Source organism: Monodon monoceros, unplaced genomic scaffold, assembly GCF_005190385.1.
Source record: "Monodon monoceros isolate NGI ecotype Baffin Bay Population unplaced genomic scaffold, NGI_Narwhal_1 Super_Scaffold_21, whole genome shotgun sequence".
Taxonomy (NCBI): domain Eukaryota; kingdom Metazoa; phylum Chordata; class Mammalia; order Artiodactyla; family Monodontidae; genus Monodon; species Monodon monoceros.
The window spans coordinates 19,653,722-19,675,152 of NW_021703778.1; the positions used below are offsets into that span (position 1 = coordinate 19,653,722).

The 21,431-nt window shown below is 43.1% G+C and overlaps 1 protein-coding gene and 1 non-coding gene across 6 annotated transcripts in view; both read right to left on the reverse strand.

Moving 5' to 3' along the window:
• Positions 1-21,431, reverse strand: part of CAMK1D (calcium/calmodulin dependent protein kinase ID) — a 417,445-nt gene that overhangs the window by 321,976 nt on the left and 74,038 nt on the right. For 3 of the 5 annotated variants that reach the window (XR_003795816.1, XM_029237212.1, XM_029237211.1), the window contains exon 1: positions 12,935-14,377. The exons of the other annotated variants lie outside the window; for them this stretch is intronic. Coding sequence is in view for 2 of the 3 variants with exons in the window: in XM_029237212.1 (XP_029093045.1) it covers positions 12,935-13,176 (242 nt within the window). In the remaining variant the exon portion in view is untranslated. Of the gene's footprint in view, positions 1-12,934; positions 14,378-21,431 lie in introns of those variants that run through there. 5 annotated transcript variants of the gene reach the window in all.
• Positions 13,805-13,935, reverse strand: LOC114905433. The gene has a single exon (XR_003796258.1). It is a non-coding gene; the product is annotated as a U6atac minor spliceosomal RNA (small nuclear RNA).

Below are 21,431 nucleotides of genomic sequence, written 5' to 3' on the forward strand. Positions count from 1 at the left end.
TCCTACCCTCACCCTTACCTCCCTCTTCCTCCTCCTCTGGGGCTCCTCCCCCCACCCACACAGCTGCCATACCTCCCACTTCTCTTCCAGCCAACCCACTGAAATCCCATTCTTCCTGCTCTGGAGTTTGTGTTGTGCACATGAAGATAATGGAATGAAAAATCCCTAGGTCAGGCACCATCTCTTCATCTTGGTCTATCATCTACTCTGTCCCCTAATATGGATACAGAGGTGAACAAAGAGGAGGCTGGTCTGTCTTCAGTCTCCTCTTCTTGTGCCTTTTTTTTCTTTCTGGCGATCTCATCCCCCTGGGCATTTGGATGACCTACCTCATGGCTACCTCCAGCCCCAGATTAATCCTGAGCCCTGGAACTTCACACCCCACCACTACTTCCCTCCACCTGGATGTTCCACCAGCATCTTGAGATCAGGATATCTGTAAGTGAACCCATTACCCTTCTCATAACATCCATTATGACTCACCCCAAGTTCAAGTTCAGAGTTGGGTACACAAATTCAGGTGGGAAAACCTATGACACTGAATATCAATTTACTCTCCTAGTTTCATCTGTCACCTTTGAATCAAACCGAGACGATATTAACCTTCACAACAGATGTGACCAAAATAAAAAATCCTGACATGATAAGAGAAACATCTATAAAGAAATATAACCATCCTCTTTGAATAGGACTCTAAATTCACATTAATTATACTGTATCTTTATTTCATTTTCTAGTTCCACTAGACAGTTGTGAAGTAATTATCCCCACCTTGCAGAGCATTCACAGATCCATGGAGTTTCTTCTCCTAGTTTGGAGAAGCCCGAAGTAGATGTACTATCTGTCATCTCTCAATACCCTCCCCATTTGCCAGTCCTTCTAGGTAGTAGGGCCATGCGGTCACCCAAGCTAGAAATATAGGACTCTCCTCTCTTCCTCATGCCCCACCATGAAGTGCAGACTCGTGAATGCCCCTATTTCTACTTCCTAGACTGTGCTCAAATAAGCACTGCTCTCCTTGCTCCTCCCCCCACCCCCCATTTCTGCCAGCACTTCCACAGCTCAGGGAGCAGTCATCTCCTGCTTGGAACTTGTCAGTAAGTGTTTCCTGTCTCATGTCCACTATGCTTCCTAGTTCATAAAAGTGAGGAAGAGAATCCATTCTAAAACATGCTCCTCCTGAAATCTGCAGCTAATATTAAGTATGATTCAACATAGTAGGAAAGGAAGGAAAAGAAGGAGGCAATTTTCATGCCCATAAACACAACTATACCATAGTTCCCAAACCCAGAGCTAGGAGGGGTTAAAACTTTATGGAAGACCCAAAAGAACTGAAAGCAGAGAACTGAAAAGATATTTGATATATATTCATAGCAACATAATTCACATTAGCCAAAAGATGCAAGCAACCCAAGTACCCATGGATGGATGAACGGATAAACAAAATGTGGTCTGTCCACCTAGAGATTATCTTATTGAGTGAAGTAAGTCAGACAGAAAGACAAATACCATATGATATCACTTATGTGTAGAATCTAAAATATGACACAAACGAACTTAGCTATGAAACAGAAACAGACTCACAGACATAGAAAACAGACTTGTGGTTGCCAAAGGGGAGGGGTATGGGGGAAGGGATGTACTGGGAGTTTGAGGTTAGCAGATGCAAACTATTATATATAGAATGGATAAACAACAAGGTCCACATGTATAGCACAGGGAAATATATTCAATATCCCGTGATAAACCATTATGGAAAAGAATATGAAAAAAATGTATATATATGTATAACTGAATCACTTTGCTGTACAGCAGAAATTAACACAATATTGTAAATCAAATACACTTCAATAAAATAATTTTTTAAATGTGGTCTATCTATATGGTGAAATATTATTCAGCCTTGAAAAGGAACGAAATTCTGTCACATGCTACAACATGGGTGAACCCTGAGGACATTATAAGTGAAATAAACCAGACACAACAAGACAAATATTATATGATTCCACCTATGTGAGATACCTACAGTAGTCAAATTCACAAAGACAGAAAGCAGAATAGTGGTTGCCAGGGGCTGGAGGGCTGGGGGGAAATGGGAAGTTGTTGAACGGGGTGTACAGTTTGTTTCAGAAGATAAAAAGAATTCTGGAGATGGATGGTGGTGATGGTGGTACAACAATGTGAATGTACTTAATGCCAATGAACTGTATACTTAAAAGTTGCTAAAATGGTAAAGTTTATGTTATATATATATTAAAAGTTTATATATATATAAAACTTTATACATATGTAAAGTTTATTTTATAAATATATGTAACTACAAAAACATGATTAAAAAAAAAAAAACCATCACGGATGAGGTACCAATTAGGGTCACTGTCAAAGAGCAGCTGCTTCCCCTGTCTTCCAGCAACTCCCTAAAGAAATCGCTGTACCCAAAGGTACTGTTAGCAAAACTGCTAGCTTCCCATCCAACCCAGAGATGGAAGGAAGGTCCAAAGAGACTTAAGAAAAGCATCTAATAAAAACAAAATTCCTTTTATTATATAGCAGAATACTTTAACTCCTATCAGCATCTTTCTCATTTAAGTCAAACATTAAGTTCCATTAGCATATAGGGTTATGTTTTGTTAGAAATGAATGTTGGTTTAAAACATAGGTTCCAGAATTGCCTTTTCAGTATACATAATTCTGAGAAAGTGATTCTAAAAAGGTTGTTCCACCAGATTCCCCCACAAAAATTGCAGGGACTTCTAAGCAGCCTTCCAGAATCAAGTCTCCATCTGTCTCCAAAGAGAAAGAATTACCTACACAAACCTCAGGTCCTTTCCCCCATGACTTGACACCTTTCCACGGCCCCTCAGGGCCAGCACGGTAACGTCCAGCTCTGGAGTATGAGAGGCAGCAAGCTGAGCTGTTAGAGGATGACTTCTGGGCTATCTGGTCACCCAGAGTTGACTCCTGACTTGAATCCCAGTTCCACCCTCTGCTGTCTGAAAGACTTCCTGTAAATCTCAGGCTCTCTAGCCTCACTTTATTTATCTGTAAACTGGAGACGATAATAGTTCCTTCCTCTTAGAGTTGCCATGAGGATTAAATGAATTAATAGCTATAAAATGCTCAGTGTTGTACACATAATAAGGATCATGTAAGTGTTAGCTATTGTTATCATTTTGATATACAAGAATCTTCATGATGTGGCCACAGGCTCTTTTTCCAAGTGCAATTTCTGTCCTTGATTCCTGCACGGATCACCCTGCTACCTGATCTTCACCAACACATCACACCGTTTACGCCTCCAGCTTCACATGTGCTGTTCCTTCTGCCTGCACGCCCTTCTCCCTCTGCCCCTCGTTGACCTGGCAAACTCCTGAAGGGGTGTCAGTTCACCATGGGTGGCTTTCCTGGCTCCTGGACAGACTTATGCCCACTTTCCTTTGGGTTTCTGATGGCCCTTACCCACCATCAAAGTAATCCCCACCTTGGACACGTGTCTGCTCACCTGGCTCCCTAGGTGAGGGGCAGAGGGAGAGGCTGTGCTACTGATCCCTACACACGCGGCCTCAAGCAGAGGGCCTGGCACATAGAAGACATCCAATCAAATATGAATGAATGAATGCTGAGCAAAGAAAGAACGAGACTAATACTGGGAATGAAAGAAGAGGAAAGAATGAGACAGGCTGGACCCAGGACACATTTCACGTGGTCACCTGATAGGCAAAGCCAGCCCCGCACTGAAAACTGGGTTCACCATCTTGAATGAGATGCTTTTCCAGCTAGAAGTCAACATCGGGATGAGTGAGCTCAGGCCCCAAAGTCAACATGAAAGAGAATCAAAAGAAAGTTGCCCCATTTGTACCCAGGCACAGGGAGGCAGACCAGGGCTGGTGCCCACTCTCCAAGAGGAGCAAGCCTGCTCCCACCGCCTTCAGGGAGCACGCGCACAGGCAGGGAAGCAGGATCAATAAGCAGCTGCTCTACCTCCGGCTTCTGATCTACACGGGCCAACGGGGAAGGAGAACTAAAAATAAACGTGCAGGAAACAGACACAGGGTGAAAGAAGAAAGGGAGCAAGAGAGGAAAATGAGAGGGCACTAATGGTACTCTGACTGCAAGAGGGAGGGTCAACCCCAGCCCCTCCACACACACACACACACACACACACACACACTCGTAGATACATCACACACACCACACACATACATACACACACGTGTATACCACACACATACATACACACACATACACACATACATACACCACACACTCGTACATACATCACACCACATACACACGTGCATACACACCACACACACCACATATACACACATGCATACACACACCACACACACACTCGTAGATACATCTCACACACCACACCCATACATACACACACGTGTATACCACACACATACACACACCCCACATACATATACATACACACATATGGGGGCCCCGTTTAGTACAGAGGTGGCAGTGCACTGGGCCATGACACTCACTTCAAACCAAGACTGGGTTTCTTGGGATTCAAAAGGCATATATAGTATTTTAGGGGAGATTTATATGAGGAATATGCCCAGATATTTCATTTAATGAGAAATGGAAGAAACAACATACAATATGAAAGTACCTGTGTTAACTATTTATGCACAGAAAAAGCCTGGAAAATACCTTAAAAATTTAACAGTGGTTATTTTTGAGTGGCAGGATTAGAGCTGATTTTTACATTCTTCTTCATGTCTTTATATATTATACAAAATATGGGGAGCACCTTAATTTACAAAAGCAAGCTTAGACATACTATATAGAAAGCCAAGGTTTTCAAAGCATCAGAGAAAATCATTATGAAATCTGGGAGGCAAACATTGCCATCGAGGCTAGTTGTGTTTCTGTAATAATGGGCATTTTGACACAATCTGAAAAACCTAATGATCTGGTTGCTTACTAATATGTGAACATTTGGAACCACTGAGACATATCTTTGAATACAAAGAAAAATCTAAAGCAATCAAGCAGGAATTCACCATCCTTTTTCTGATTTTCATCCATTTACTTAAATATCAGAATATGCCCGTAAGAAAATGTTCAATACTTAAGAAGAAGAACCTAATAAACCAAAAAAAGTGAGGACAGAGAAAAAACTCTGCCAGGAATAACAAAGTTCAGCGAGAACTGATTATGTCAAGGCTTAAAAGAATGATTTAACACGTGCATTTTCCAAATCCCTTGAAAGGGTCATTTCAATGAAATTGTCCCCCAAGTAAAATATAACATTAGTTTCTCCAGAAGCTGCAAATTTGGAAACCAGATTCTTAAAAACATACTAAATAATATTATACTATATTTTCAAAAGCATATTATTATATTAGCTTTTCCTGGGAAAAACAGTTCTCAGGGTTCCCACACAGTAAGTTGTTGTTTACGCAGTTATTTAAGAAGTAGTAATTCCTGTGAAAGGCGTGTCTTTTATTTTCCAAATCTATAGCAGAGGATGGCAAATCAAATAACGGAATATTATACAAATGTCGCCTCCCTTGGCTGTGTCTAAGCGAAGGCGCGGAATTACTGCAGGCTGTCCACACACCCCAGAGGGAAAGCCTGCCTCAGAGGCAAGAGTTAATCCCATGAGTTAGTTACTTGGACAGTCCAAAATGCAGACATTTACAGGTCTACATATGCAAAGGACGGGGGAGGGCGGAACCTCGATCTTCTAACCTAGAACACTGAATTTAATTCTGGAGTATAAAAATGCTGAGAGTTTTTTTCTCTCCCTAAATAGAAACAAGACCACCTTCCCACTTCAGGGAAGCCCCCTTAAGCTCAGGAGGGCCATGACATCCAGGGTCCCAGGAACAGAACCAGCTCTTTGCCCTACACTACACCACTACCCTCCTCTTCTCTCCCCGTTTCCTCTGTGTCAGGGGAGCTACAGGTCGCCCTCTGTGGAGACGCTGACTTCATTTCCATTAGCCTTAATGATCCACCTTTCGGGGACAGGATGCTGTGTGGGCTGCTGAGGGCAGATGAGACTTGGGAAGAGGCTGCTAAGTAATGCATAAAAGGAGGCGCTACCAGCCCTCCAATACCTAATTATTTGCTTGCCTGAATTCAATAAGAAAAACAACCCCATGAAAGAAAAGGATGACAAAGACAGAGGCTCACTCTTCTCAAACCTTCAGGAAACTCTGGTTCCAAAGGGGGAGGGTGTGGTCTAGGATTTGGGTGCAGACCAGACTTGGAGCTCCTGTACCATCACACATGATCCTGCCACGTGGACTGGAGGCTGGAGGGAAAGGGGGATCCGGGTGGCAGGGGTGCCCACCAGGGGGACAGCTCATCCCTGGACAGTGCTCCCTCCTTGCCTTTGGGCTGCCAGACAGACTTTTTCTGTTCTCAAGTCCTACACACGCCCCGGGAAAACCTCTCCTCATCGACTGGGGACTCCCCCAGCCCAGTCATCCTACACTCAGCTGTCCTCCACATCTGGGAACCAGCCTCATCCCAACAGCTGTCTACAAAGTCTGGTTCCATCTTTGCCACGGTAGCCCACAGCCTGGCTTTTATTCTCCCCAATCATATGTCGCCACTTTAAAATCACTTGAAGACAACATATTTGAATAAAATCAGCAGACCATCGGAATGACACGGATGTACTGTCAGCATGTCAGCATCCTGGTTGTGACATTGGGCTACAGTGTTGTACGATGTTGCCACTGGGGAAACTGGATAAAGGATACACGAGCTTTCTACATACTATTCCTATAATATATTACATATGTATTATTCCTGTATTCATGTAAATCGGCAATTACCTCAATTAAAATGTCCATTAAAGTAAACCCAAAGAACATATTTTATAAGCTTCATGTGAATAGAGACCAACCAAGAGGTCATCCTACATGAGGATCAAGATGGTCATACAAACTGAGCCTGGCTGCCGTCCAGGCTTCTATCATTCAGCAAATACATATGTCAGCCCTCAGTGTGCCGGTTACCATGCCAGGTACTATGACATCTGCCTCAGCTGATGTTCTCAGAAAATGAATAGCGATGAGAGAAAAATCACTGAGGAAGGCCTCATGTGCCTGACAATTTCAATTTTTTAACAGGGGCGAAAATATTTAGACACCCATGAAATAACCACACTATTTACGACCAGACATTGCTCCAGTAACAATTCATCATCTCCCACAGTTCCAGCTGTCCAGAAAACATGAGGGTGGATTCCCCACCACCAGCTCTGACTACTGACTACACGCTTAACCACGGCAGCATCCTTCATCCTTCTGCTCTTCACCTATTTAGAAACAAGTTTCTCAAGGGGCGGCGAGAGAGAACCTGGTACTTGGTTTGCTTCAAAATGAGTTCTCAAAGTCCTGTGTAACCAAAAATAAACTCAAAATGGATTAAAGACCTAAATGTAAGGCCAGACACTATAAAACTCTTAGAGGAAAACATAGGCAGAACACTCTACGACATAAATCACAGCAAGATCCTTTTGGACCCACCTCCTAGAGAAATGGAAATAAAAACAAAAATAAACAAATGGGACCTAATGAAACTTCAAAGCTTTTGCACAGCAAAGGAAACCATAAACAAGACAAAAAGACAACCCTCAGAATGGGAGAAATTATTTGCAAACGAAGCAACTGACAAAGGATTAACCTCCAAACTTTATAAGCAGCTCATGCAGCTCAATATCAAAAAAACAAACAACCCAATCCAAAAATGGGCTGAAGACCTAAATAGACATTTCTCCAAAGAAGATATACAGATTGCCAACAAACACATGAAAAGATGCTCAACATCACTAAACATTAGAGAAATGCAAATCAAAACTACAGTGAGGTATCACCTCACACCAGTCAGAATGGCCATCATCAAAAAATCTACAGACAATAAATGCTAGAGAGGGTGCGGAGAAAAGGGAACCCTCTTGCACTGTTGGTGGGAATATAAATTGATACAGCCACTATGGAGAACAGTATGGAGGTTCCTTAAAAAAATACAAATAGAACTACCATATGACCCAGCCATCCCACTACTGGGCATATACCCTGGGAAACCCATAATTCCAAAAGAGTCATGTACCAAAATGTTCATTGCAGCTCTATTTACAATCGCCAGGACATGGAAGCAACCTAAGTGTCCATCGACAGATGAATGGATAAAGAAGATGTGGCACATATATACAATGGAATACTACTCAGCCATAAAAAGAAACAAAATTGAGTTATTTGTAGTGAGGTGGATGGACCTAGAGTCTGTCATACAGAGTGAAGTAAGTCAGAAAGAGAAAAACAAATACTGTATGCTAACACATATATATGGAATTAAAAAAAAAAAAGTGGTTCTGATGAACCTAGTGGCAGGACAGGAATAAAGACGAAGATGTAGAGAACAGACTTGAGGACACAGCAGGAGGGGGAAGGTAAGCTGGGACGAAGTGAGAGAGTAGCATAGACATACATACACTACCAAATGTAAAACAGAGAGCTAGTGGGAAGCAGCTGCATAGCACAGGGAGTTCAGCTCGGTGCTTTGTGACCACCTAGAGGAGTGGGATAGGGAGGGTGGGAGGGAGGTGCAAGAGGGAGGGGATATGGGGATATATATATATATATATATATATAGCTGATTCATTTTGTTATAAAGCAGAAACTAACATACCATTGTGAAGCAATTATACTCCAATAAACATGTAAAAAAATACCCAAACAACAACTATTAGGTATAAAATATGCTACAAGGATATACTGTACAACATGGAGAATCTAGCCAGTATTTTATAATAACTGTAAATGGAGTATAACCTTTTAAAATTGTGAATCACTATATTGTACACTGTAATTCATACAATATTATACATCAACTATACTTCAATTTAAAAATAAAAATAATTTCACCTTTAAAAAAAAACCCTGTGTACCTTTTAACCAGAAAGTTCTGGAGATCTTCAACAAACAGGCCATGCATGACAGGCCATGACAACCCTCGTTCAACATGCTGCTTTGTTTGGTAACTCTTATTTATCCAGACTACATGTAGCTCTCAACTAGTTTAAACAGCCCTTCGGAGCTACCATGGTGACCTCCCCATAACTCACAAAGACCAAAGGCACAGTCCCAGGGAACAGACTCTTCCCAAGGGATGGAGGTTTCAAGGACCAACAATCTTCCTTGGCATATTTATTGCTGCTTGTAACGTATCAAAGTATTTTTAATCCATGATCTCATTTGCTTCTTATGATACGTATCAATACTTTTACTTGATGAAACTGAAACTAACTCTCTCAAATGTTTATCAATTCTTGCTTACTCAGGAATTGACAATTCAACGTAATTTTAGCCTTTTTCTGGCCTTCTCCTAGCTTTTGGGACATTTTACCCCATTTCTACCAGGGAGCAGGCAATAGTTTAGGAGAGAGAGAATGGGTCTTGAGTCTGGGAGGTGAAGTTACAGTTCAGCTCCATAATTCACGGGTGACCTTGCATTTAGCTTCCCTGAACCTCAGTCTCTTCATCTGTAACATGGGGGTAACATCCACACTGCAGGGCTGAAGGGAGATTCAATGTGACAACCTGAATAGTCTACATAGTGGTTGCTCAAAATGTTACCCCTTGTGTCAAAAGTTGTTTTTTGAAGTAAGATTCATTCAACAGAAATAAGAAATTAACAACCAATGTGAAATTTTAGGGTTATCAGAGAATTTTAATTATCTGCATGAATTGCTGGGTAATTGAGAATCGTCCATAATAAGTGGCTGCCTCAGAAATGCCCAGATGAGCAAGAGGATTTCTTTTTTCTTTTCGTTTATCTGAGTTGGTAAAGAAATGCCGCCCTGTTATCTTATCCTTCAATCAGAGATCCCCCATTAAAGTTCTGCATATAACTAAAATCCACAGAATTCTAAGTACTTTACAGGTGTGTCCTCGTCGGATTTCCACATTATGGCTGTATACACAAATGCAGGGTTTAGGAATGATTATTATTCCCTGCCGATGCCCAGAATGACTGGGAAACAAGTGTGTGCTTAGCCTCTGGCTGAAGAGAATTGCATTATGAACTATATCTAAGTCGCCAAATTTCAAAGAATATGAAATATGATGGACTTCCCTGGTGGCGCAGTGGTTAAGAATCCGCCTGCCAATGCAGGGGACACGGGTTCGATCCCTGGTCTGGGAAGATCCCACATGCCACGGAGCAACTAAGCCCATGCGCCACAACTGCTAAGCCTGCGCTCTAGAGCCCGCGAGCCACAACTACTGAGCCCACGTTCCGCAACTACTGAAGCCCGCACGCCTAGAGCCCGTGCTCCGCAACAAAAGAAGCCACCACAATGAGAAACCCGCGCACCGCAACTAGAGAAAGCCCACCCGCAGCAACGAAGACCCAACACAGTCAAAAATAAATTAAAAAAAAAAAAAAGGAATATGACAAAACGCACTTGGAGTGAATATACTGACCGCTCCTTTCTGCCTTGTCTGACATTAGCCATTAACACTAAACTTCTCAAATTATAGTATGGGTGCCAGGGGGGTGGGTGAGCCGCAAGATTACAATGACACATCTTCCTGATGCACCAGTGTCCTCAAGGAGAGTCCGTGAACCATCCAGAGATGCCTGAGTTCTTGTGTTTACTACTCTCTACACTGGAGAGTCCTCGGGGGAAAGGTTGAAGAGCACTTCTGAGGGTGAAGGAAAATGCCAATTTATGGAACACGCATCTGCCAAGGCCTGTGCCAGGTGTCTGCACACCATCACTTTGGTTAATTTCTTACTTAGTCATTCAACAATCATGGGAAGAAGAGGGAAGAACAGTCACAGACTTATTACTGTTTTGAGATACATTTTAACTGGGTTTTCAGAACCCAGCTCAGCATTTATATCACATCTTTGAGTCTCAGGCCCTAGGTGAGAAAAAAGCACCAGGAACTTGGTAGTGAAAACACACCAGCGGCAACCGCAGACATGAGAAAATTGGTTGACACAGATACAGATGTGCTGGAGGGGTATGAATTCTCGTGGTTTACTTAAAAAGGTCAACTTTTGAATATAAACAAATGATCAAATTTACTAAAAAACACTAATAAGCACGAATACATGATACATTTATAAATATATATACATACTTTTTTAACTCTTAGAGTTTAATTTCATTCCCTAACCCAGCTAGTCAGGAAATAAGTTTGCTCCCAACACGAATTCCAGCCACTGTCTGCTCGACGGAATGTTGCCAGAGATGCACCTTCTCTAGCATAATGCTCCTTTCTTCTTCCCAGTCCACTCAGAATAGTCCTGTCCATGCTACTGTTAAGTGCTGTCCTCTGAATTATTCTCATCAACATGATAAGACCCTCTTACCTTAACTGGTTAAAAATAAAAGCTTCCCGAATCAAATCAGCCCACTGAGCCTGTTTCGTCTGTCCTTGGACCCCTCTCCTTTCTAATAACACATAGAACAAAGAAATCTCAGTGAGTGAGCGCCAATGAAATATACAAACGTCAACTCTATTTTTGTTGTCCTTGTTACTATTGTCATTTTACACCCATCGTGCCAGGCTGCCCTGAGACGCTCACAAATACAGTCAAATGCTTATCAGCAGTTAAAAAAAAACTCTTAACAGGCCAGAAATACAAACTGAACATTCAGGAAAACGTGCCCATAAAATAATCATTTATTTTTCATGAAATTAACAGAACTGGGGTTTTGGCAACCCCCTAAAACCACTGTGAACACACACACGTCTTCTTTCGTTGACTCACAAAGGAGCTAAGGCCCTTGCTGTATGCAGAAGATGCAAGAGGTGTTGGATGGGAATATTCAGGGTAAGTGGATAGCAGAGCATAGCGTCTACTGTGTACTTAAGAGACAGAGATGCTCCCAGGAGAACAGTCTTCAGTTTCTGTGACAAGCAACAAACTTCTGGCTCCAAAGATGTTTTGGCAAAACAACACCGTCTCCACCCGGGGCTGCTCATCTGTTATTAGGACCATGTATCGACTACAATCATAGGGGAAGAATGCCTAAAGCTAATTGTGAAAGATTTCCACTGCTTCAGGTTACGTTTACTTTAAAGATGTCTCTCGCTGAACTGCAGCCCCAAAGAGCAAAAGGCATTAGAGAATCAGCCCGCCTTTGCTGAATTTCCCCATTGCCCTATCTCACCTTTGCATCCTGTCTTTCTTATTTCCTCTTTGAAAGCTGAATTCAGTAGTCACAGATGTAGAAAACAAATCTGTGGTTAACCAAGGGGGAAAGGAAGGGGGAGGGATAAGTTGGGAGATGGGGATTGACATATCCACACTACTATATATAGAATAGATACCTAATAAGAACCTACTGTATAGTACAGGGAACTCTACTCAAGACTCTGTAATGACCTATATGGGAAAAGATCTAAAAAAAGAGTGGATGTATGTATTATATGTGTAACTGATTCACTTTGCTGTACACCTGAAACTAACACAACATTGTAAATCAACTATACTCCAGTAAAAGTTTAAACAAACAAACAAAACCTTGTTCAATGGGTGAAACCTCTTCTCCAGGCCAAGGGATTGAAAACCAGGGGAGAAGCCAAATCATATAGATAACATTATCCCCACTACAGCCCCACTGCTGTGGAAACAAACCAGAACGGTCAAATCAACTTTTTATTTATTCCACTAACTTCGGGTCTCCTGCCAACACGGCAGTAGACTGGGGTACAGTGACTGCTCTAATGTGTTTATGTGTCTGTTTGAAACTTAAGTGATACTGATCTTATGGTAAAACGAAATCCTGACTGCTATAGCAAAAGACTAAAAGTGAAAACTGACCCCACTGTATTACCCCATCTGTAAGAATACTGTTCACAAAGGCACCACAAAGACGTAGGGACGTAGATCAGCAATGACCCTCCCTTCTGACCTCCGCACGGACCCCTTTTACCTCCTTCCCTGGACCCCAGCAGTAGCAGGCTTCTCTCCCTCGCTCACCACCTGCTTGTCGTCTGCCTGCTCCTTCAACAACGCCAGCCTTATGAAAGCCTGGACCGCAAGGCGCCTGCTGACAGCGCCTAAAATAGCGCCTGGCACGTCGGACTGGCAGATTGGCTCAACAAGCACTGAACGCGCTGGCTTAGCTTCCGAGAAATGGAACGGAGCCCATGGCCTCACCTTTTCATGATGCATTCAACCAGCTTCACGCCACCTACTCTTGGTCTGGCTCAGTGTCAAAGGGCAATGCCCAGACAGATTCACTTCCGCTGGTTGGTTGTTTTCTGCATCATTCAAAAAGTCAACACAATATAAAAAGATACGCGCAGGAGCTGTTCCTGTATCTATTCCCGATCGCTCCGTTCCCCTCTGCCTGCTCCAGATACACATTTGTATTCGTTTCCTGTTTATCCATCCAGCATTTCTTTATGAAAATATTAGCAAATTCACCTATATATGTTCACAACCCAATCTTTCTTACATAAAGGTACCACACTGTCTACACTACTTTCCACCCGTTTCTTGTACTTGGCAATGTACCCGGACATCATCCTACTTCAGAATGTAGATCTTCCTCACTCCCTTTTAACAACTGCACAGCATTCTACTGTACACATACACCATCCCTCAACTGCTCCCTGATGACTGATGGACACTGGGTGGCTTCTGATGTTTCGGTGTTCACACGCAAAGTTTCAGTGATAACCGTGTACACATGTCATTTCATTACATGAGCAGGTGTATGTACAGGGAAGATTCCCAGGCCAGGACTGCATATCTTTAATACTGATTCACACTGCCAGATTCCCCTCCTGTAGGTTGTTAAAAGGTATTGTTAGGTGGCTATAAAGAGGTGGTGATGCCTTAGAAGTATGTGTGCAGCGTCGGTCACTAGAATTTTTCCCATTCTTGTCAAGGGGAACGCTAAACTAATTCTTCACTTTCATTAAATCCAGGCTCTTTTAAAATTTAAATCAATGCAGCATCCCCTGATGGTGGTCGGTTCAGTTTTCCTATTCTACTTCTATCCGTCAATTCTCTAGGCTAACAGATTTTCCCTCTAGCAACTTATTAGAGGAAAACAGGCTTTCTAAAAAAGCCTAGTTAATACGGGGGGAATTAAATTTTTATAAGTGTATTCAGGGGTTCTCAATCAGCAGCAAATTTTTTTCTTCATCACAATATCCAAAATGACATGGAAAGAAAAACATAAATGAATATTTAAAATCTTTATTCATTCCAATTCAGGGAACTCCCCTCAACACTAGTTTATATTCTCAGAGTTTTTAGCAATTCATGACTCTTTTTCACAGTGAGAACCTAAAATTAGAAAATGATGGCTATTTGCAGAATTAATGAAAAGGTCCTTTTCCCACTCCTTTTTGGGTTTTTTTTGTTGTTTTTTTTTTTGCCGTACGCAGGCCTCTCACTGTTGTGGCCTCTCCCGTTGCGGAGCACAGGCTCCGGACGCGCAAGCTCAGCGGCCATGGCTCACGGGCCCAGCCGCTCCGCGGCATGTGGGATCTTCCCGGACCGGGGCACGAACCCGTGTCCCCCCCTGCATCTGCAGGCGGACTCTCAACCACTGCACCACCAGGAAGCCCTCCCACTCCTTTTAGAGACAGCATGAGGAAACAACGTACTTTCACATGAGAATCTCGGCTTTCAGGAAACTGACCCTCTAGCTTAGGATATTCATCATAGTCAAGGAGCACAACAGCAATAATCTGCTTTCGTACCAGCACGGTTTGCTAAATACAAGTACACTAGACTAAATTCGTTCCTTTGTTTGATATACGGTTGACCCTTGAACAACGTGGCAGCTGGGGTACCAGTCCTCCCGGAAGTTGAAAATCCAAGTATAATTTAGAGTGGCTCTTCCATATCCAGAGGTCTGCATCCCAAGGATCAACCATCCACAGATCCAACAACTGCAGATGACGTAGTACTATAGTATTTACTATTGAAAAAAAATCTGTGTAGAAGTGGACCCACGTGGCACAAACCCATGTTGTTCAAGGGTCAACTGTACTTTTGTACCATGCCGTCAACACACTTTAAAACCATTTGGCATGGACAGTACGATATCCTTTCCTGTGCTAGTAGTGACTGTGAACTTCAATTCCGGGGACAGTTTGTTAACCTTAATCAGTAACTCATACTCCATCCACCAAAGACATGCACAAGAGTATTTTTAGCTGCTGTATTCATACTGGCCCCAAACTGGAAACAAACAAATGTCCATCAAGTGTAGAATGTGTATCTAAATTTCATACAACCGAACACTACACAGCAACGGGGGAAAATGAACAATTTATATACGCAACAACATGAATGAATCCCACAAAATGTAAGTATGATTCCATTCATGTGGAATTTAAATCAGGCAAAACAACTTTACGGTGACAGAGGTCAGAATGATTACCCTTGGGGAGGGGGACATCGTTCCAACTGGGAAAAGGGGACCAGGGACCTTCTAGGGTGATGCAAATGTTCTACATCTTGATCTAGGTGGTCATTACATGGGTTAAAATTTTTGAGGTTTGTGAACTTTATGTAAATTATACCTGAGCTGGTCAGCTAGCATCCTAACCAAGAAGTCCTTACTCGGGCTTCCCTGGTGGCGCAGTGGTTGAGAGTCCGCCTGCCGATGCAGGGGACACGGGTTTGTGCCCCGGTCCGGGAAGATCCCACATGCCGCAGAGGCCCGTGAGCTATGCGGCCAAAATAAATAAATGCTCTTTTAAAAAAAAAAAAAAAAAAGATTTATCTATTCTAGGAGTGCCTGTCATAGGAATGACAATATTTACTGAAGGATACTCTTATCAGAACTTACCTCTCTCACCCCCTCTAAATCAATTAGTCGCTGAGGCTAAGACAGAGGGAAGAACCCAGGAGGCACCCATGATGCTGGGGAACACCCAGCCCCGCAAGGGGAAGGTCAGGGTAAAGGGGGAGGAGTCATCCCACAGCCCTGATGGCCCTTTCCCAGCAGTGCCCCCCACTGCGTCCCTTCCCTCCTCCTCCCCCCGTGCCAGGCTGGCCCAGAGGAGCAGAAGGGGTGAAGCCCCCTCTCCCTCCCGACTCCTGGGAACCTGCTGGAAGCCCACCTACTGCTTCTCTCCCCTAAACCAGCGTGGCCTGAGTCAGAGGTTCAGGATGAGGAAGCCCTTTATTACCACATACTACAGCCCTCAATTAGCTTTTCTCAGGAATAAAGTTAATATCTTGGTCTCTGTCTATCTGAACCCTCAGCCCAACTTCTCAACTGGTTCAGAGCTCAGGTGGGAAAGGCTGTGTTGTTAATGGGCCCGCACGCTTCACACACGGCCCCGGGGGCCTGGGGCAGGAGTGGTGAGAAGGCAAAGAAGCTGGGAAGAGGCTTTACCAGGGCCCCCGCATGATGCAGAGAATGCGCCCATCACAGGGGCCTCTGGGGATGTAGCACCTGATATCCACCCATAGGCAGTCCCTGCATGACCTTTTCATTCTTTTGTTCTGGAACAATAGGTATTTCCTAGATAGGTAACCTGAGAGACCCAGCATTTAGTCTCCTTGAATAAAACACTAGAGTCTCAAGTAACAAAATGAAATCAGGGGAGGGCTTCCCTGGTGGCGCAGTGGTTGAGAGTCCGCCTGCCGATGCAGGGGACACGGGTTCGTGCCCCGGTCCGGGAAGATCCCACATGCCGCAGAGCGGCTGGGCCCGTGAGCCATGGCCGCTGAGCCTGCGTGTCCGGAGCCTGTGCCCCACAACGGGAGAGGCCACGACAGTGAGAGGCCCGCAAAAGAGTGTACCGCAAAAATAAATAAATAAATAAATAAATAAAATGAAATCAGGGGAGAGGGATAAATTAGGAGTTTGGGATTAAGAGATACACACTACTATATATAAAATACATAAACAACAAGGACCCACTGTATAGCACAAGGAATTATATTCAATACCTTGTGATAACCTATAACGGAAAAGAATCTGAAAAAGTACGTGTGTGTGTGTGTGTGTGTGTGTGTGTGTGTGTGTGTGTGTGTAATATATCACTTTGCTGTACACCTGAAACTAACACAACATTGTAAATCAACTATACTTCAATTAAAAAAAAAAAACAACACGAAATCAAAAAGACTCTCAAAGTCCTCAGCTAGCTCTAAATGGCATTATGAACATTTACGGAACATACAAAATGCAAGCTTAAACCCAAACCTGCTGGGTTTAAAATGAATTGACTGCCTCTTTCTCTCTGGCAAGTGTACAACTTTTCTAACCAGTGTCAACGCTCAGTCTGCCCAACCTACAGGTTGACCTACAGGTCAAGGCCAGTGTGAGGCGACCCCAAACTGCCTCAACTGATCCCGTAAACCAAATCATTTCCAAATTTCCATCTCATCCTGCTATAGAGCCACAGTTTATGTCTATAAACTTTGAATCCTCCTCCTCCAAGAAGGAGAGAGAAATGAACAAAATCAGAGCAGCTCCCTAAAGGTATTAAACATAAAGCAATGCGCCTTAGAGATCATTCAGTTAGTCCTTCTCCCTCGTTCCTTGTATGAAGCAACTGTAGTGACATAAAGTAAATTCAGTGTATGACCTGACCACACATGGGGAAACCCAACAGGAACTGGTATTAGAGGATATTTAAAAATTATTAATTGTGTTAGCTGTGATCATGTTATTTTAGTTATATGGGGAAACTTCCTTCCTTCCTTCTTCCCTCCCTCCTTTCCTTCCTTCCTTCCTTCTTTCCTCCCTCCCTCCCTTCCTTCTTTCCTTTCTTCGCAGGATGGGATTAATACTTAATCCACACTAAGTATTATTAGGGGTGGAATGTCAAGATACCTATTTTTGAAGTTGAGAGGTAACTGACGTATAACATTGTGTACATTTACGGTGTACAACATGTTGCTTTATGTTGCTTTGATACACTTACATACTGCAGTATGATTAGACTGCAGTGTTAGCTAACGCCTCCACTGCCTCACATAATTACCATTTCTTTCTTGGGGCGAGAACATTTACCATCTAGTCTCTTAGCAACTTTCAAGTACATAGTAGAGTATGTTAGCTAGAGTCACCATGCTGTGCATTAGATCCCCAGAACTTATTCATCTTCTAACTGCAAGTCTGTACCCTTTGATCAACATCTCCCCAACTTCCCCACCCCCCAGCCCCTGGTAACCACCTTTCTACTCTCTGCTTCTACAAGTTCAGCTTTTTTACATTTCACATATAAGTGATATCATACAGTATTTGTTTTTGTCTATCTGACTTATCTCTAGGTCCATCCATGTTTTTGCAAATGACAGGATTTCCTTTTTTCTCATGGCTGAATAATACTCCATTTTATCAATACCATATCTTCTTTATCCATTCATACGGTAATGGACACTTAGCTTGTCTCCATGTCTTGGTTATTGTGATTAATGCTGCAATAAGATATCTTCAATTTACTTTAAAATATGTTAGCATTTTTTACAAATGGAGCGAGTTAAATAAGCGAATGAATGAATAGCTGTCTGACCCAAGGGACACACACCTGGTTAGTGGAGGAGCTGGGTATTAGCCAAGCATCCTTCCTCTATTGGTTTACAAGGGACCCTTTACAGTGTTTTATACTCTCAACACCAGAGCAGCTACTCAAGGTGACCGCAGCCTTTCAGAGGCCCATTTGGGCTCCACCCACTCAGCTTTGGAAGGGCCCTGCACTGTCCAAATTAGTGTGGCAAACTGGGCTTGGATGAAAAGAGCAAGCTGCTAGATTGGGCTTCTTCTCAGATCCAAATGACCAAGGCATGGCCAAACAGTCATTGAACACTGGTCTGAGGAGACATCTGTTCCAAGTTTCTACAACCATATCAGTGTACCAAGAAACCAGAATCTCTCATCATGTAATAACATGACCTAACAGAATTAGGGTATATTCATACAGTAATAACCAGGAACTGCTTACTATGTACCACGGACTATTCTAAGGGTTTGACAAGAACGATCTCAGTTAATCACTGCAACATCCAAAGAGGCTGTTGTCTCCATCATACAGAGGAAGGGACCAGAGCACAGAGAGTTTGAGAAAGTTACCACGACCACAGAGCCCTAAGGGACAGCACCACCCTTTAGGATGACTCTGCCGTACGTGCTCCTTGTGCCACACTCCATTTCCACATAGTCACAGCCGATGTTTTTCTCTGGGAGAAATGGTCCAGGGATACTTCTCATTTCTGTCCTTAAAAACAGTACAAAAGAATGAAAACAAAAGGTAAAAGAGAAAAAACAGAATCCGCCCCACAGGCCCAAACAAAATGTCCGATGTCAGAAAAATCTTTCACTTTGTTTTTCTCATGAAAAATTCAAACCTTCAAGTACCCGCCTAACTCTCTTCTCCAAACAAATCTGGACTAGAAAGGCAGGCAGCTCTGTGATTTCCCCTCTAGAGAACTATCTGAAGGCTCCCCACTGGACAGCAGAGACCCAGGCTGCCCACTGAGCCTCTCATCCCAATGTGATGGGCAGCTGCCAGTCATTCCCTTCAAGGGCTCTGAGTGAGTTTCTGCAGAAAAGTCTTCACACACACGCACAGCAAAGAAAGGAGGATGCAGTCAACCTTCCAATACCTTCTCTAATGCTTCCAGTACTGACGATGACTTTGAATGAAACTTTACAGTTAAATTACATCATTAATGTTGTGTCTTCAAAGCTAAAATGAGATACAAGACTAAAAAAATCAATTTGAAACAACTGATCCTAGAAAAGGTGAGGTGTCTTAGGGTGCAATGGGGATACTGCCTGTTGGAATGGTCCCATTCCAGAACCCTTTCTCTCCATTAATCCAACAGGAATAAGTTAAGGGTGTCTGGTGTAATCTTAGAAGAAGTCACAGAATTCTCAAAGGATGTCTTCAATTCTTTGAGGATTCTCAAAGATTTCTCAAAATACAGCACATGTAGCATCTGAAAGCACGGAGGGAAGGGCAGACTAAAAACCAGATCAACAAGAACCAAGGGTTCTAACTCCAAAGGGTTCAGTAATTATTGGCATGAACGTTTCTGCAAAGGGCCTTGATCACAAAAAGAAAAAGGATTTTTATCTTGGCTACTTTCCCTATTTGAAAAACCTGGGTTTCCTCAAAAATTAGTAGGCTGAATGAGGAAGGTAATAATTACGGCACAGGGGCCATATTTCCTATCTGCCATGGAAATGAACAGCGGTATCTACAAATAACAAGAGCCTCTCACACGGAACAGCTTCCTTTCACTAGCTGGGAACTTCTCATTCCTTCCCCCAATTTATCATTGTGAAAATTAGTGTCTGACATTCACCAAATGCCAACAGCAGGCCTCTATCTGCTATTATGACTACATCATTTGTTCACCTCTGAGCTGACTTCCAAAACATGGTTAACTTCGGCCCGGAAAACAACCATCAGGCAAGAAGATAAGGAAGGCAATTTGAAGTTATACTAACGATAAAAATAAATTAGTGATATAATTTTCAGCCGTTGTCAAGGGCATGCTTTATGGTTTTTACATTTAAAAGACTGGGAACTCTTTTTCTTTTTTTTCTTTTTATGACTTCAGACAGTGCAGATGTGACGGTTATAATGGCTAAAGGCTAGTCAGGAAAAGACCTTCGGATAGTCTCCTGTCTAAAAATGTGTGTTGACATGACTAAGCAATGAAACTTTGAAAACCCAAAGGCAAGTCTGTCTATTCTGCAGCCCAGCCGTGTGTCTTCCCTTTTCTCACCCATATTTTGGTGCTAAGTATCTCACAGTTGGGAATGGCAAGGGCAACATGGAAGCCAGCCAAATAACAAGAGACAGAAGGCCTAGGCCTGTCTTTCACCCCAAAGAAGCCACGACAAAAATGGCAGAACCGGAGGCTTCCCTGGTGGCACAGTGGTTGAGAGTCCACCTGCCGATGCAGGGGACACGGGTTCGTGCCCCGGTCTGGGAAGAGCCCACATGCCGTGGAGCGGCTGGGCCCGTGAGCCATGGCCGCTGAGCCTGCGCGTCCGGAGCCTGTGCTCCACAACGGGAGAGGCCACAACAGTGAGAGGCCCGCACACCACAAAAAAAAAAAAAAAGGCAGAACCGAAGCTAATTCTAACTAAACTCTAGCCGTGCAGTATTTAAACCAGTTCCAAGGTGGTTTCATTTCAGAACTCTCACATTAACTCAACTAGCATATTCTCTTCCTCAAAGTCAAAGAGACCAGGGAAATGGAGATTTCCACGGTCCTTCTCATGCCTGACTATATAAGCACAACCCATGGTTCATGCCTGCAGGAAGGCAATTACAATATTATATTGTAACCACTAATTTCTATGCTTGTCTGTCCCTTCCCCTCCATGACAGGGCCCTCAAAATGCCAGCACACCACGTATTCATCTGTTTGACAGCAGCGCCTGGCTCTGACTGGACATCTGTCATCTCTGTTCCATAAATACTGAATAA